This window comes from Stylophora pistillata, chromosome 6, assembly GCF_964205215.1.
Source record: "Stylophora pistillata chromosome 6, jaStyPist1.2, whole genome shotgun sequence".
Taxonomy (NCBI): Eukaryota; Metazoa; Cnidaria; class Anthozoa; order Scleractinia; family Pocilloporidae; genus Stylophora; species Stylophora pistillata.
This window is the reverse complement of record NC_142524.1, coordinates 6,105,135-6,123,206: the sequence shown is the minus strand read 5'-3', so window position 1 is coordinate 6,123,206 and position 18,072 is coordinate 6,105,135. Positions and strand designations below refer to the sequence as shown.

The following is an 18,072-nucleotide window of genomic DNA, read 5'->3' as shown; positions in this document are numbered from 1 at the left end:
ATTTCCCTGCTCCTCCATCCTATTTTAGCTAGTCTAAAGTTAGTCTGGGGAAGAAGTTGGAATTTTGCACTCAGCCGAGATTAAAAGTTCCATATTTACGGTCATGGCGGCAAAGGCAAAGTAGGTGTCAAACTGAAACATAATTTTCAGTGTAAAAATGCATCAAAAAAGGAAAACTTATGTGATTTGTAATCACAAAGAATTGATCTAAGTACGCGAAGCAAAACATAATTCCTCAAAGAAGAGGTTTGTTAAAGACGAGTAGTTCAGTTTGTGCCATTTTTGATGATCGGCGCTCTTAAAAACGGGCGTTTGAGCGCTGAAGCGGTGTTCGCGCCGAAAAAGAATATTTTATTATATTTCGAAAAACCAAGGCGGTTTCGATTACTTTTAGACTAGGACAGATTCATGGGAAAAGTTTGAAGGGACACTCCTTGTTCCATCCCTCACTCTTAAAAATCTCAAAAATAAATGGGAGCTGATGCACGACTTGCAAACAAAAAAAAGTCAAGGTCCTTTGAAGCAAATTTGCAACAAAACGACAGAAGAAGATTTTGATCTCGAAATGCAAAACTGAAATAAAAACTGCGGTGATGTGAACGATAAGAATGCAAGAATTGATTGCATGCCATTTGTCTTTGGTCATTACTCGTTTCCTAAAATTCATATTCAATCGATTACATAACCTGTAGTTGAACTAAGCTCTTTTAACGTTTTTGTAGAACGCCATGCTCTTGACTAGTGTTAAGCTCTAAACTACCACCTCATTTTACAGACACAACCTTCAGTCATTTTTACCTCATGGTATGACGTAAGTTATGCTATGGGGTTTAGGGTTTGGGGGCGAAATTCAATTGAAAACCACTCACTTACTTTGTTAGACATTAATTTATGCATTAAACCTGGATTAAACACTTTGTACGTATATTTGGGGGGTGGTACAAAGGCGAGAATATGGCGAACTACTTGGATAGATTCAAAATGGCGTCCTGTCCCTTGAAGCGTGATGGTTTTTTTATTCCAAACTTGATCAAAACATACCTTTGTGGAGCCAAAAATGGAAAGGAAATATCCTACAGAATACTCGACTGCAGAGAAATGGGCGTCTGAGTCCTAAAAGCACAGGTGGCCCAAGCTCTATCACAGGCTCTTTCACAGTGGATTATTAAAGAATTTGTATAGTGGTTTAGTTGGACTTGCTTTTCAGCTCCGTAAATGTAAAGTTGTGTGAAATAATCAAAGAAATAAAGTCTTACCTTCGTATAGAGTAGTCTGTGTTGTTCTCCTCGCGACTTGAGGCCGTTTTGATGTGATTTAGCTCGACGCCCTAATCACCACCGAAGTCACCGTGCACAAGATACGGGAAGGTCGGAAACTTCTGTTGACACATGCTCGCCAAAATTTCTCGAAAACAACACTCAAATACTTTCCCTTGAATCAAAACTCGGCAGCACGAAAGCCAAATAGTTGCCCTTTAAGTTCACCGAGAAAAATCCCACAAAAGTCGGTTTGTCGAGCAAGCAATCCTGTGAGAATTTCAAACTAACGGCCGTCCTGAATTTTTCTAGTGCGTGGAAGGAACTTCTTGTGCAGCTGAGAGACCGTTAATGCGCGGTCAACCTGCACCCTAGTCAAATCTCTCTCAACGGGTCCTCTCCATAGTCTTCTAACACCATCTCTTCACACATACTAAGGTACCCAGGGTAAACTCATCGACTTGACTAGATCGTCGATACTGTTCATCTTCACGGTTTTCAATGGATTTTTACAAATATCCTCTTACCCGGGGAACCTCGTAGGTTCCTCGGGGAACCTCGTGGGGGAACCTTCGTAGGTTCGCTTGAACCTCTTCGATGTAGGTTCAAACGAACCTACGAAGAACTCAAACGTGACCCAACTCCTGCACTTCAACTTAAACTCAACAGTAAACTACTGACACTCAAGAAAACGAACGCTTTTGACACCCAACGATACTATCGACTGAGGTGCTCGGTACCACAGCCACCGAAACTCTACGGTTTGCCGAAACTACACAAACCTGGTTTCCCGATGCGACCTATTGTTTCTTTCTGTGGCTCTCCCACATACCAACTATCCAAGTACCTGACGACAATACTACAACCGCTAACCGACAAATCCAGACATAAACTACAATCCACTGAAGACTTCATTAACGCTACCAAGACTGTTCAGATAACTGATGACTACAAACTAGTGTCATTTGATGTGAAATCACTATTCACAAGTATTCCACTTCAATTGGCATTACAATGCACTGAGACTGCAATCCGACAATCTACCGACCCACCACCGCTACCGACAGACGACATCATGGACTTCCTAAACATTTGCGTCACGTCTACTTACTTTCAGTACAACGGTAAACACTACAAACAGTTACACGTCACTGCCATGGGGTCTCCAGTTTCTGTTGTTATAGCATAAATTGTGATGCAGAACATCGAGGAACGCGCCCTTTCGAGTTGCCGACAAACGATACCGCTTTGGTTACGTTACGTTGACGACACATTCACCGCCGTTCGACACGACGAAATTGACGCATTCCACCACCACCTTAACGAACAAAACACTGACATACAGTTTACCAGAGAAGTCGAAGAAAATGGCAAACTTTCTTTTCTAGACTGCCTGGTAAGCCACAACGACAACTCATTACGGACGACAATTTACAGGAAATCGACGCACACCGACAGATTACTAGACGAGTCATCCTACAACCCTACATCACAGAAAGCCACAACTATCAGAACTATAACACGACGCGCACAACTAATATGCGACTCGACAGACAGCTTATCCGACAAGAACAAATACCTTCACCGTGTTTTTATGAAGAACAACTACAACAACGACTTCATCCGACGAAACACTCACCGACCCACTACCACTACCGAAACAAACGACACCCCAACCCCTTCGACTACAGCAACCATACCGTACATAAAAGGCATGTCTGAAAACATCTCGCGCATCTTACTACCCTTCAATATCCACGTCGCCCACAAACCCATTACCACACTACGTCAGTTACTAACCAACGTTAAAGACAAGACGAACCGAGGAACAGACAGGGAACGATTTATAAGATCAATTGTTCCGACTGCCAAGCCTCTTACATCGGTGAGACTGGCAGAAACCTCACAACAAGACTGACTGAACACAGACGGGCGACGAGGAAAGGTGATGTCAGCAATCACATTGCTGAACACCATCGACTTACCAACCACAACATTGACTGGGACTCTGCGCAATGCCTAACCTACAGCACTAACCACTTTCAACGACTGACTCTGGAAAGCTGGTTTACTAACTTAGAACAGATTCCCCTAAAGAGATGTCAACAACTACCCGCTCCATACAAACGACTCATTCACGACACAAACATCACAAACGACCGAGAAAGAACGACCTAACTTTACCGACAAATCGAACCAGACCAATCACGACCGACCTACGTCACTTGAGTCTTACAGCCAATAAAATCACGGCAAAACCAACCGATCATTTCACACGAACTGGAATAAGAACATTCTACTGACAACAATCATTCACTTGACTCTGATGATGACTTCCGCACAGGTTGTCGAAACGTCAGTCACTACCACCGACAAAAGTCTTTCTCAGGACTACACTCACCCGAACGATCATACTACACCTTCACATGTTACCCCCGGGTTCAAGCTATTTACTGCAAACAATAACATACTTAATGCGTTCGATCAAACGATCAAGCTTGGACTGCCATATCCAAAAATAGAACTCTAGTTTAGATCTAAGGCAAGTTCAGCTGACAAACTAAGCACGTCCACGAATGGAAGATCACGAAGAACACCATTATAATCAGAAAACTCATCACAATGGCTAAAACTCAAACAACAAACAACCCAAGCCAAAAGAAAAATAGATCCTTGCCCTTGCTCGGCTCTCCGTGACAAGAGCGTCATTCACTGCATGTGCTTTTTAAGAGTTATGCGGTACAGTTAGTTGATTTGATGTCTCTTTGATCAAAAACCGCAATCCTCATTGGCCGTCGTTATGACGGTCTGGCCGGGAGTTGTCTTTTCATACAAATCGGTCCAATTATTTGATTTGATGTCATCAGAGAACCACACCCTCCTTTCATGGTAATTCGTAAACCAAGTGGATGATTCAAATTGTGTGCTCTAAAATACTCCCTCTAAGTAATTATACAGCCGACCTATCGGGAGGTAAAGGTTTCACAATTATTCTCCTATTGAACTTTGTTGCTTGCGGTTTCTGAACATATCACTCTGATTATACTACTAAAAACGTAACTCGATGTCTAACTCGAATCCAAACTCGAGCATACCCCCTTTCCCGAAAGGTCAACAAACTTTGTTGTTTGCGTGCTGTTTAGAGGAGACTAAATTTGCATTAAGTAGTTCAAAATAAAGAGGAAACAACTAAAAACGTTAAGTTAAGGTTTTATCACAGGAAAGATTGAGTAGGATGAATAAGCCTATATGAGGGTAAAGATTTGGAAAATTCACAATGACTGCTGCTCATGAGTTAAACAAGTTAAGAATGGCTGCCTGTAAGGATCGAGAATCGTCCGTCAGCGACCATTTTGGTGAATTGCTCATATGTTGCTCAACGATACCCTTTGGTAAACTGTTTTCAAAAGTCAAGTTTAAAAGTTCCGATGAGAGTTAATTTTTCAGAAATTTGCGAAAATTTGAAAACGCGGTTTAAGTGCGGTTTTCCGCCTGGCAAATTGTCCCAAATTCACTGCAAAACCTAAGCTCCGTTGAAGGCTTAAAATAAATTCAGTTAACACCAAACTTCACACGTTTCAAGAAAAAATCTTCCCATTCATTTGTGTTATGTTAATTTTTTCTGTACACAGCTATCTTGTGATTTTTTTTTTTGTCCGTTAAGCAACACCCTCAAAAAGTGCTGTACATCGGGCGAAAAATAGGTAAAAATTTAACGCGATAAAAGTATACCTGGTACATAATTTTTTTAATTTTTAACTAGATATTCGTAATAAAATGTCATTATTTAATACCTGAGTTTAATTTGATGCTTTGAATCTGAACGCTTCCTTTTGAAAATACCACAAATGTTTGTGTCCTGAGCGAGCAAAGACATATGTTGTGCAAACAAACGCTAATCTAATTATTCCCTGCCAGGTAGAAAAAGGTTTTGAAATCAACTTTAATTTTGGAAATTTTTAGCTGTTACGCCACAAGATATTAAGTAAAAGGGAAATCATACATTCAGAGTTGCGTGAGAGCAGAGAGAAAATAAAATCAGTGCCGAAAATGTACATACGGTTGTTACATCGATCACCATTATGCAAATTACTACCTCAGCTGTAGGAAAACTATGATATCTCTTGCTCATTTTGTTGAATGACTCTTTTAACCATTTTGGTGAATTGCTCATATTTCGCCCAAAGAAACCTTTCAGTAAACCCTTTTCAAAAATCATGTTTTTAAGTTCCAGCGATTCTTAACTTTTCATAAATTTACGAAAATCTGAAAACGCGGTTTCAGGTTACCTGAGTTCAGGCTCCGCATGTCGCACAGTCAAAAATTAACAGCAAAAACCAAGCTACGCTCAAGGCTTAAAATGAAATAAATCAACACCAAACTTCACACGTTGTAAGGAAAGCTATTCTTATTCAATTCTGGTGAGTAAATGTTTTCGGGCACATCGATTTTGGGATTACTTTAGCCCCTGAAAGAACATCCTTACATACCACGCAAAATGGCGTTGAAAAACGGGTGATATTTCGCGCGAAAAAATGTAGCTGTTACCTGACACTTTGGATTTTTAACAATATGTTCGTCAAACATTGCTATTTCCATTCACTGTGCAACTTTTGATGCTCTGAATCGCATTGCTTCCTTTCGAAAATGTCAGAAGTGTTCGTGAGCTGAGCGAGCAAAATGATGCAAAGTGTGTAAACAAATAACTAGGTAATTTAACCATATTGAGTTGTTAAATATCCAAATTAAATTCGGTCTCCGTTGTAGTGACTTATAGCTTGTAAAATGTAAAGAGACAGGTTAAAATTTGTTCAAGATGTTTGATAAGGTTCTCCAAAACATTTTTGGTCTGAAAAATCTGCAAGTGAAGTACACATTACATTAGCACCTTCTCACATTCAAGTAATGCAAACGATACATTCGAAAGAAGCTACTTAAGACTTGATTCCACACTGATAATCTAAATGCTTTTTATCTTTTACAAAGAGAACTCATTTTCTGTAAGTATAAATACAAAGAAAGGCGCTTTATGACCTTCAAACTAATTTAATACAAGAGAACAGGTCTTATTTCTCCTGGTAATTATTAATGTCACGCAACGTAACGTAATTGGAAACGTTTTGGGGGTGCTTGAACATACGCGCGTTAAAACCGCAACTGAAAGGACGACGTCGTTAAATTAGATAAAGAAATCCCTTATTAAAACATGAGAGGATAGAAATGTAGGTTGAATACTCCCGCATCCGTCAGTTGCATATTTCGGCCACCAGATGAGTAAACTTCATTACTGACGTGAAGACCAGAAAATAAAAGTGAGGGTCCATACTGGCATGATTAAAAACAAAACAAAACGCAACAACTTCTGATCCGGCCTACGTGCACTTTTAAAAAATAAGATAACCACTAACTGACGATTAGGAACGATACGCCGTTCATTCGTTTCTTCTTCACTTTCCTATTCTGCTAAACAAAAGAGAAAGTCAGCATCATGATGACTTTTGGCAAGTACATTTGCTGACAATCTCTTTCGGTAGAGCCAAGTACGGGGCCTTTTTACGAATGGGCTTTGATGGTATATTGAGGCAAGGATCTTCACACATGTGCTGCAACATGGGTAGCCTCAAGATTTTATTTTCCCTGATTTTATTTTCTCTTTGCTCTCACGCAACTCTGAATGTATGATTTCTCCTTTGCCTAATATCTTGTGGCATACCAGCCAAAATTTCCAAAATTAAAGTTGATTTTAAAACCTTGTTCTACTTGGCAGGGAATAATTAGATTAGCGTTTATTTACACAACAAGTATCTTCTGCTCGCTCAGGACGCAAATATTTGTGATATTTCAAAAAGGAGGCGTTCCCATTTAAAGCACCAAATTTTACTCAGGTATTGAATAATGACATTTTATTACGAATATCTAGTTAAAAAGTTAAAACATTATGTACCAGGTATACTTTTATCGCATTAAATTTTACCCATTTTTCGCCCCATGTACAGCACTTTTTGAGGGTGTTGCTTAAGGGACAAAAAAAAATCACAACATAGCTGTGTACGGAAAAAATTAACATAACACAAATGATTGGGAAGACTTTTTCTTAACACATGTAACGTTTGGTGTTAACTGAATTCATTTTAAGCCTTCAACGGAGCTTGGGTTTTGCAGTGAATTTTGGACAATTTGCTAGGCGGAAAACCGCACATAAACCGCGTTTTCAAATTTTCGCAAATTTCTGAAAAATTAACACTCGTCGGAACGTTTAAACTTGATTTTTGAAAACAGTTTACCAAAGGGTATCGTTGGGCAAAATATGAGCAATTCACCAAAATGGTCGCTGACGGACGATTCTCGATCCTAACAGGCAGCCATTCTTAAATGTTCAACCATGGATACCATCCATACGTCTCCAGCTTTTCGTCACCGAATACGTGATGTGTTCAGGAATATTCAATCTCGAATACTCAACTATTACCCCTACGTGCTGGCATTCGAACGGCACTCATAACAGTCAAAGCCCTCAACGTGCCATCCGGGTGTGTAAATCTCAATCAAAGTGTGACACAGGGTGTGTAGTAGTTGTATTTGCAAATTAATCAAAACGCACACCTCTGTCGCACACTGTAGTCGTCCTGTGTTCCAGCCGTCGACGCTCCAATGGAGGGAAATATCCACCTATTCATATTTATGGCAACAATGTTAATAGAAAAATAATCGATAGTGAAATCTTTACCTATCGATAGGACGGCTGTATGATTTCTCGAATGGAGTGATTTTGCAGCAATCAATCTGAATTCTGAAAAACAACGTCAATTTTAACAGGATTTCTTAGGTGTACTTCAGGTTACCCGTGGTTAGATAAAGCCACGCGTCGTATGAGCAGTGTGTCAGTACCGCTTTGCATTCCTGCGAATTTGGTCCCAAACAACTGAGCTTTTAGTGCAAGGATGACCAGTGTGTGGACATGTAGTGGCGAACGCTCTAGCTTGGATATCAATTAGCTAGGGTAAGCCCCATTTTCCTCTTCGACATATAGCTATTTATCTTCCCCATTAAGGTTCAGACAACACTGAAAACACATTTGGGTCTAGATTGGCGTTCTTTATTAGGCTTTCACCTCTTGACAAACATTTCAATCTCTATGCAAAAAAAACACTTATCTTAATGCCTTAATTGTACAATCAAAACATGTCTATGCAATGAAGCGGTAGTTAAAAGCTACATACTAATTATCAAGGGCACCTAATTTCACCAAAACGCTAGAGTCCAGATAAACTTCTTATCTGTAACCGATGACGTACACATCGCTCCAATCTTCCCGTTCTTGCAATTTTCCTGCAATGTGCTTGATCTTGCTCTTCTTAGCACCCTTCTGGCCCTCGGCGTCAACCAATATCACTCTTAACTTCTTGTCGCTCGTCTTTATCGGAAACCACAGGTTGGCGGAGTTGATAACGTTCATGTCCTGGCCAGTGACTATGTTCATGAACTGATTGTATTCTCTGCCATCTTGGCTTGTGTAAATCTTGTAGTAGTATCGGTGAAAGTCGCCTTCTCCTTTCGAAGTGATGAATGTATAAATGAGGACCTCTTCCGCTTCGTTTGGTACGGCGTTATCGAGCGAGAGGACAACTGGCTCCTGAGTGGTTTCTGGAAGTTTGCCGATATGAACTTCTACGGGCACCCAGTCACGCGGCATATTTTCGTTGGCCTTAAGCTTGCACAGAACTTTCTTAAACGAAGGATAGTTTAGATGTGCAAAACCAAATCAGGGAGAGCGAGTTTTATACGAAAAGACAACTCCCAAACTGTCATAATGTCAGCCAATGAGGTCTCATCCACGTGGTTTACGGTTTTCAGTCAAAGGTTGGTGTGGGTCTCTGATGACATTGAATCAAATGATTAGACCGATTTGTATGAAAAGACAACTCCCGGCCAAACTGTCAAATATTTTGAAAGCCAATGAGGATTATGGTTTTTAATCAAAGTGGCATCAAATCAACTAATTGCGTCACATAACTCTTAAAATAACATGTAGTGAATGACGCCCTTGTCACGGAGAGCCGAGCAAGGACAATGACTTATTTTTCTATGGATGGCAAGACTTGGTGGGTTTGGAAATTAGCTCAACGTTGTTTGGATTTTAGGTATCTTTTCATTATCATGCTTGATGAAGTGTTAAGTGTCTTAACAATAACAAGTCCTCAATCGTTTTATCTTCTCGAAAGAGCTAACGAAAGTTAATTCATAAATGTAACTGTTTTGAATAAATTAAAAACTTCTTAGTGGATTTCATCCAATTTCTTTTCAAGCTTTGAGTTCAACTCAAAACAATTGAGTCTCTTGCCGTTTTATCTTATTCAAGATTTTGAAAGGTGGGAAAATTCCACTGATCGTCAATTCTACGATCTTTACCCATTTTTTTCGTGGTAAAACTCTCGACAACACTTTTTCTTCCGAATATGAATTTGATATTCGTAGTAATGAATACTACTTCAGTAGTAGTGAAAATAAAGCCTGAAAAAAAAAGGCTTTTACGTTTTTGCGAACCCATGACCGCAGTAATACGGTTCCGGGAGTTCATGCTTCGTCTGGCCAGCGTAGATCTTTACCTTCCTCAAGGGCCATTGAAAAAGAAAATCATTTGACCGTTTCTTTCATTGACATAGCTTTCCTTAAATAACATAGAGTCTTCGGAATCCAGCCAAGTGGTTTTTGAATACTTTTACTGTGTTGCGTCGCCTCTTACACAGTTCAGACTCGTATGCAAATTTTGTTTGTCCGACGTGCTTCAGTTCCCCTTTTCTCTTCAGGAATCCCAGCCTGCAACCTCTACTATTTGTTGAATACAAATGGCTGAAGGTTGCGTCTGTGAAATAGAGCGGCAGTTCAGAGCTAGAGACTAGTTGTAAAAAGCATTGTGTTCTCTTTAAACGTTGAAGGAGTCCAGTTCAGCTACAGGTTCTAGAACCGACTAAATATGAATCTAAGGTAACTAGGAAAAACCAAATACAGTGGCATGTGTTGGACTCCTGTTTTCTCATCGCTCACATCGACGCCGTTTTTACACTGTTGTACATTTCGAGGCCGAAATCTTCTTCAGTTGTTTTACTCCAAATTTACTGCCCCAAAGCACCTCTTGACTCGTATGCAAATTTTGTTTACAAGTCGTGCTTCAGTTGCGCTTTTACCTTCAGGATTTTTTGAAAAGAACATGAAGTCAGCAATTTTGTCGCCGATTGTAGAAAAAAAGAATAAAAAAAACGGCTGAAAAAAAGGTTATCGAAACTATTCATTGATATGTTCAGCTTGTGGAGCAGGCGTCTTTTTAAGGATACCGAGTGTGTATTACGTGCTTGTGTGCAATAACCCCAAACAACATCGGACGTTTGACCTTGGTTAGATTTTGGAAAGAATCCAACGTAAACAACAGCTCCATTCTCAGCTGCAACTTCAGAGAATTGTCACATTTGCGATTATTTCAACGAATTACCAAATCTTTACTTCTCTGAGAAAGTTATCAAATCTGTATCTCATCTTACAAAGTTATCGAATTCATGCTTTTCTGAGAAATTCTTGATGTAATGAAACGTTCGTGATATTCTGTCTTTACAGAACAAAGAACTTGGTTGTATCGTTTGCATGACGGGCTGTCATTTCAAAAAGGAACCAATCAAAGCCATCAAGTTTGTGGCTTACTGGAGGGTCTCAATGGAGGAGGGGGAGGGGGTCACGTTGACGGTTGACGGTTAAAAAATAAGCCCTTTTGACGGTTGACGGTTAATTTTTTGGAACGTCGTTTATAAAACGAACTAAACGCGCGAATTTTGGCCGTCACTTTTCATAACGAAGCGTTTGTAAAGAGCTGTTGATTTATGACACCTTCTTTTAATGAATCAAAACTTTAATTTATAAACTACAGAACTTGATCCTAATTGGGGAAATCGTTTAGTTCTTAATCAAGGACATCTGAGACATTTGACAGCTAACGTTGGCTTGCTTAGTTGATTGTTGACGGTAAAAATATTGCGTTTTGACTGTTGACGGTTAATATTTTGCCCATTTGACTGTTGACTACCGACCCCATTGAGACACCCTCTTACTGTAATAAAATCATTCAATCTGTACTTCTTCGAGGAGGTCTAAATAAAATTAAACATGCTTGACATCTTATTCTCACAAAGGAAGAAAAATAAAGAAAAACCATGCTTGCATTGTTTGGTGGCGTACGTCATCATTATCCTAGCCAAAGTCAATAGGGTTTGGAAGTTTGCGGCTGAGATTCACAACTGTATCGTTAATTAACGGCGGAATTACAAAACTTCATGGTGGATCTCGTCCAAACATTCTTCTCCAGGTTAGAGTTCAACTTAAATTTATGAACTCTATAGTCTCTTATCCGCTTCAGGATTTTCGAAAGTGAAAAGAAATCCTTTTTATCTTCAGTTCTGTGAGGCTCCTATTTTAACACTCAATTACACTCTTAATTCCTTCCTTTGAAAAAGAGGCTATCTTCGGTTTGTGTTTAATTGTTAAATGAATTTTCTCTCCTTTTTGAGTAGATTAAGATTTCAGAGTGCCCAAGCTCTTTGACGAGTTTATCCTTTGTCCAACATGATGCGTTGTTTATCATTTTGACTTTCTTCCATGTGAAAATATCCCAACTCGACTTTGATACAGTCGATAACTTTTTTAATCGAGGATTTATATACTTATAAACTTTCATTATTTTTTATCTCCGCGTATTTTTATTGAACCTTTTCCATGTAAATTGACTGATAGGTGAAATCATTGCCTCCAAAATATCATCAACTTCTACTCTCAACTCCGAGCCAGTTGTTCAGTGTTTGAATTCCGTACCGACCCACGACTCGTTAGACATTTGTAGCGCATCGACTTTGAATGTTGTTTATATCAGATCTCTCATAAGACCCGATTTCTATCGCACCTGTAATTTATATCAGTATTAAACTAAATTTTTAAAGTTAAGGATCAAGTTAAGGACACATCAAGAGATAATTTATTTATCATCCATAACAATTGCTCTAATAACCAAGTTGGAAAAGCGCTTGCTCAAAGCTTCAGAACTCATGTGCAAACCTTTAGGTTCGTTTTCAGTCTCCTCACCATCCAAATCTGTGGGATACGAACTCATCAAAACTAATGTAACATCTATATGCTCGATTAATGTTTGCTACGAGCGTCAGGTGTAGCCTAACGACTATATTTTGCTCCTCCCAATAGTTTGTATGTTTCATCGGAAGCAGATTGATACAGGCTGGCCTGCATAGCGGCCCTAGAGGGAGGGGGGAAGGGAGTGGGGAGCCGAGCGGAGAGAGGCTTGGGGGTTAGGGTTAGGGCCCCACCCCCTTCTTCCCTCTTTCTAGGGCCGCTATGCAGGCTAGGGACAGGCATGCCATAGCCCATTGCAGAGACGTGAGAGGACTGGGACGAGTTTCTTATGTTGATTACATTGAAAATCTGAACATTTCAACTGAAGTGTTACCAAATGAAAAGCTACCCAGTCAAGTTTGAGAGTTTTCAGCGGAAAAGCGCCCAAATCGGAGCCTTGCAAAAGTTGCAAAAATTCCATACAAACCCTTAAAATTTTTTTGGCCTGTCTACCCAATCCATACAAACTCTATTTCAGGTGATATTTGAAGAGCTGTTATTTTGCCATTTTCCTCCTCTAAATACTTCTATTCTTGCTTAAGACTCTCAAATCTAGTTTATCTTTCATTTGAATATCTTAGTTTTTCAAACAGACGGAAAACAACCGCACTCTTTCCCAGTCTTCTCACGTTTCTGCAATGGGCTATTATTACAAACAATATATTTGGAGGGGAGGGGTAGGTAGCACTAAAGGAAATTATCACTGTTCCCTCTCCCCTGTCCCGTTCCTATTCGCCATATCTGCATTTGCATGTCTACCCTTTGTGGATGTCACTTAGCAAAGAGGGTCTTAAGTGAGGCATGATTGCGCGATTTTCCTTCTCGTGAATCGTATTTTGACTTCTTTTAATTCGTGAATCGTGATTGAAGATAACAAGATCTTTTTATGTCCACGCGAATGAACTCTTTTATTTAAACGCGACCCGTCAATCAAGAGCTGAATTCAACGTGATTCGTGAACCATTTTGTTTTGCGTAATGGATTTCCGGCCATTTTGATTTTCGGCCATTTTATGATTTCGGAAATGTACGTATTGCTCTCGGACGGCTCTGGTTTGGTTTTGACCAGGATCTTGTCATGAGATGGACTTGATATGGATCGATAAGAGTCTTAAAACAGACCACTAATAATTCTTAAGCAAATAAAGAGGACATTACGTCATCATTTGTCGCGTAAGACTCCTCAAGACTTGTCTCGAATTTGGCGCGAACGTCAAAGAGTTTTGAACATTATTGGTGATGCGTGAAAAAGCCAAATATTTTTATGCGACTGAGTTTTGTAAATGGACATAGGGGACCCTCAGCAAAGGCAGCAAATTCTCCTCAGAAATTTTAAGACCCTAAGTGGTTGTCGGGTCCAGGGCTTGGACCTGCGACCTTCCGCACAGCAGTCTGGTGCCCTACAACCTGAGCCAAATGCAACCAAAGCTAATATTTCTGACCGAAAGATTTTATGGCATCAACAAGCTAGGAAAATTTTTCCATTAAAAAAACCATCGTAATTTTGGCTTGACATTTGTGAACAAACATCAAACACCCTCATTAGGTTTCCATGAGGTATTTTTCAGGAGTTCAATGAATATTACAAATATTACAAGATAGGTTAATTCGTCCTTTAAAAAGATCCCTTACTTGGATGCCTTATACAAATGGAAATAAGACGACTTGAAAGTTATACGTCCTAAAGTGTAGCGTAAACATTTTTCGGCAGGTTTTCTTTGCGGAATGGCGTTTTCTTCATGAAAGTTTTAAAGGATTAAAATTTTTACGTCATGCTCCCTAATGACAGCCAATGAGGTTTCCAAAAATTTAGGTAGAATGAGCTGGTAAGCCAAAACGTCGAGAAAGGATGAGAATTTATCTTTTTTTAAGGCACAAGAGAAGAAAGCAAACAACCACGTCGCCAAAGGCAGGATGAACTCGCGAAAGAGCGCAGGTTGTTGAAAAACCCACAAATTTACCCACTTAGCGAGAATAAATATTCATCCATGGAAGAAGAAGGAAAAAAGAAACGAAGAGTGCAATCGAGCGTTTTTAACATGAACTTCACAGCATTCAACAAATGGCTAAAGCTCGAGGATATGATTCTCAAGCCCAAGGTTTACCGATATATTCAGGTTGCTCCGGCAGAGTTTACCAAAAGAATCATAAAGGAGAAAGGGGTTCCACTCATGCTTATGGTTACAAGGATCATAACAAGTTGAACATCAGATTTTCGGAAAAATGGTTCAGTTCTTTTGCAAGTATGTGACCTAACTTGAGGACCCAAGGAACCAAATTTTGATTTAAATGTAGAAAGCTTTCACCCGAATAGACTCGAAGATACAGGTGTAGTATTTTCACTCGGCTTTGTCGTTTTCAAGGACATAATCTCCATCAAACATTCCCCGCAGCTTACTCCTCAATTACAGGCAGTTCGAAGTCTGCAGCTGATAGACTCTTGGTCCTTTCTTTAAAAGAAAACCTTGGTTGTTCAGAGAGTAAACAAAGTCATCAAAACTACGAATCTGCAGTCGTAGATCCTATCAAAAGTAGACATGAAAACAAAGTGTTCTTTGAATTCAAGAGTTTTTCTTTTAAAAGAGATCCCTCTGAGAGGATCATTCAAGGAAAAGTGAGTGGTAAACCTAAAATCTTGATAAAAATCATCGAGAACCCACTGGCTCGTTGAATGTAATCTCTTTAGTAATGATATGAATAATATTTTATGATAAATAAAGAAAAGAGTGCAATCTCTTCAAGTGAGGAACACGCGGAAAAGGCTCTCACAAATTAAATAGCATCGATACGAGAAGCCAAAGTACTCACGTCCGAATGCTATGTATCCTTTAAAAATTTAGCATTTTTAAAGACAAGTCGGGATTAAATCAGAACGTCCCGGTTACCTTCGCTATCCTTCTCATTTGTTCAACGCTGAAAAGTGAGTTGTATTCCCTATCTGATATGCGACTCAGCTCTGCAACAAAGCGTTTGGACTGCAAGATAAAAAAAAATCAGATTTCCCCTTAACAAACTGAGATAAAGCGTCTCAAAATAAAACTATAACAGAAATGATTCAGCAAACCCATAGAGCAAATGAAACAATTATTTAGTATCCACCTCATAGCAAAGAATGCCTAAAATGTAGTATTCTCCTCAAATTCGATGCCTATGTGTTAAGAACACCATTTTATGGGCGAACGACGGAAAAACGGAGTTGTTTCTACTGTCAAGCGTTTGAGACAAATTTTGCTAGGTTTGTAACAATGAATACCAAACCTCCTCCTTTCATACGCCCACCTGCGCTCTCGAGCTCATCCCGGAGCCATGTTGAGAACGTTGAAAATCCAGATTTCCAAAATCGTCGCTAAACGTGTCCAGGAGACTGTATTTCATTATCTCCACCACGTCCTTAGCGTCTTGTTGGCTGGCCTTTTCGCGCATCTCAAGCCGTGCTCGTGCCTTCAATGGTACATTTGAACAAAAAAAAGAGAACAGTTGTTACCTTGCAATAAAAATTTAAAGTTAATGCGCTTTTTTGACGCAGGGCGAGGCGTATGCATACCTTTCAGCTAGAGAGCGGACTTCCAAAATTACACCACCATCCGAATAAAGCCGACACATTGCACTATAGTAAAGGTGAAAAATGAGGTCTGCATAAACGCTAGAAATCCTTTCCTTGTATGCCTTATCACAGGTGGAAATAAGGCGACTGGAAAGTTATACACAGGAAACTATAGGATGAACATTTTTCGGCAGGTTTATTTTGCGAACTGTAATTTTCTTCATGTTTTAAATGGCGTTTTCTTTATGTTTTATGGGATGATCAAATTTTTGCACTTCGATGTAAGAGCATTTCTGTTGGGATGTTTTCGTTATAGGCATTGACGGTAGAACACGAACAATAATAATAATAATAATAACAATAATAATAATAATAACAATAATAATAATAATAATAATAACAACTTTATTTATCCTCGAATTTCAAGGTAGCACGCAAGTGCTAATATCTCCGAGCAACAAATAAACTTAAACTAAATAAATTCAAACAATGGTGGTTTTTGAGGAGAGGGGAAAACCGGAGTACCCAGGGAAAAACCTCTCGGAGCAGGGTAGAGAACCAACAAACTCAATCCACATATGACGTCGGGTCCGGAATCGAACCCGGGACACATTGGTGGAAGGCGAGCGCTCTCACCACTACACCAACCCTGCTCCCCTCAATTCAGAGAAATTCAAAAGTTCTTGTGAACAGAGGTGAGCCTCAGCGGTGAATCCGAAAACAAGTAATATTCATTGACACATGAAATGTTGAGTTTTTTTTTTTTTTTTTTATCAGACTAATGGTAGCAATTTTTGGCAGCGTTTACTTTTGAAATATTCTTAGTTCTGCGAAAAAGTCGAAGACTATCCACAAAATTTGCAACAGTAAAAAATCTGACATTCCTACGCATATTCTCGACTGCTCTCCTAATGATACAGACAAGGAGATATTGTTGAACCATTATAAGCTCCTGTAAATGGTGATGATCATTTCATTTTTCTCAATGCCTTAACCCTAAAACTCCTCCCAGAAGTGATTAACATGTAACTTCTCCCTATAATATCCATACATGATCCAGCAAACAGGTAATGAGAATACTCAAACTTAACAGCTAGAAGTTGCTCCCTTGATTGAATACCAAATTCTCGTAAAAAATTTACAAGGAAATGTGTAGCAGCTACAGGAGAGAATTAACAATCAGATCTTGGGAGTTAAAGAGTTTATGTTTGATTCAGTAGTTATACTTTAGGAAGAAATTAACGCCACATGTTGGTACCTGAGTGAGTCTAATGAGTGACTCAAGTTGCCGTGTAGTGATAGGGGTACTATCTGCACTGTGATGCTGTTGTCTTAAGTCCAAATAAAAATTCTAAAGACCAAGCACACACCAAGGTCAGCAAGCAATAGACCAATTACTTTTGGCCTCTTTTTCAAAACGAGGCCTAGTTAGTGTTCAACCATTCTTGCGAAAGAGTTTAATTTGCATGTGAATGAGAACTTATCATCGCATGGAAGGATGAGCACCAGGACTCACTTCGAAAAAGAGGCTAAAGGTAATTCGGAAATGGGCTATTGATCCTCACTTAGACCGTGATTGACGCAATTGCAGACGATAAAACATGAAAAACAGGATCGACGCCTGGATATGAGCATCTAACTCCCAGATCCCCGTCAGGCGCTACTAGAGTACGGTATATAAACGATTCCTATATTAACATTTTATGTGAATCCGAATACGAATTGACACAGGGCTTGAAAGCCTCTCGCTGGGAGCGAGACACATTTGCCTCACTGAAGTCACCCTAATTACCCCTTTCAGGCTTTACTTTCTACAACTGCCTGGATGAAGATTTGGCTTTGAAGATCACTGTTCTTCCCTTTCCATTCAAAGGTCAAACATTTACTTATTTCATACATTCTTTGTAATCAAAACCATCACACTTAAATTCCAAAACTTTACGCCTTTGTACATGGCTGAAGCAACAAATAAGCAAAAAAATAAAAGAAGCAAAGAAATAAAACAAAGGATTTTGCAACCGGCTGGTATAGTTAGGTACATGACTCTACACAAATGCCACTGATAGCACAGATTCTTCGTCGGCCTCAAGAAGTGTAAGCTCTTTAG

The 18,072-nt window shown here is 39.4% G+C and overlaps 1 protein-coding gene and 1 long non-coding RNA gene across 2 annotated transcripts in view; one reads left to right on the top strand and one right to left on the bottom strand.

Annotated features, from left to right (window-relative positions):
- Nucleotides 1-8,336: 8,336 nt before the first annotated feature.
- LOC111323242 (DNA helicase MCM8) overlaps nt 8,337-18,072 on the bottom strand; it is a 28,118-nt gene continuing 18,382 nt past the window's right edge. Inside the window, exons 30-34 of the mRNA XM_088763061.1 lie at nt 17,224-17,316; nt 15,701-15,862; nt 15,307-15,396; nt 9,863-14,943; nt 8,337-9,130 (exon numbers count right to left, since the gene is read on the bottom strand). Of these exons, the coding sequence (XP_088619187.1) occupies nt 14,827-14,943; nt 15,307-15,396; nt 15,701-15,862; nt 17,224-17,316 (462 nt within the window). The 3' untranslated portion in view covers nt 8,337-9,130; nt 9,863-14,826. The remainder of the gene's footprint in view (nt 9,131-9,862; nt 14,944-15,306; nt 15,397-15,700; nt 15,863-17,223; nt 17,317-18,072) is intronic.
- On the top strand, nt 11,527-15,305 carry LOC148727944 (uncharacterized). The gene is made up of 2 exons (XR_016002432.1): nt 11,527-11,607; nt 14,294-15,305. It is a non-coding gene; the product is annotated as an uncharacterized LOC148727944 (long non-coding RNA).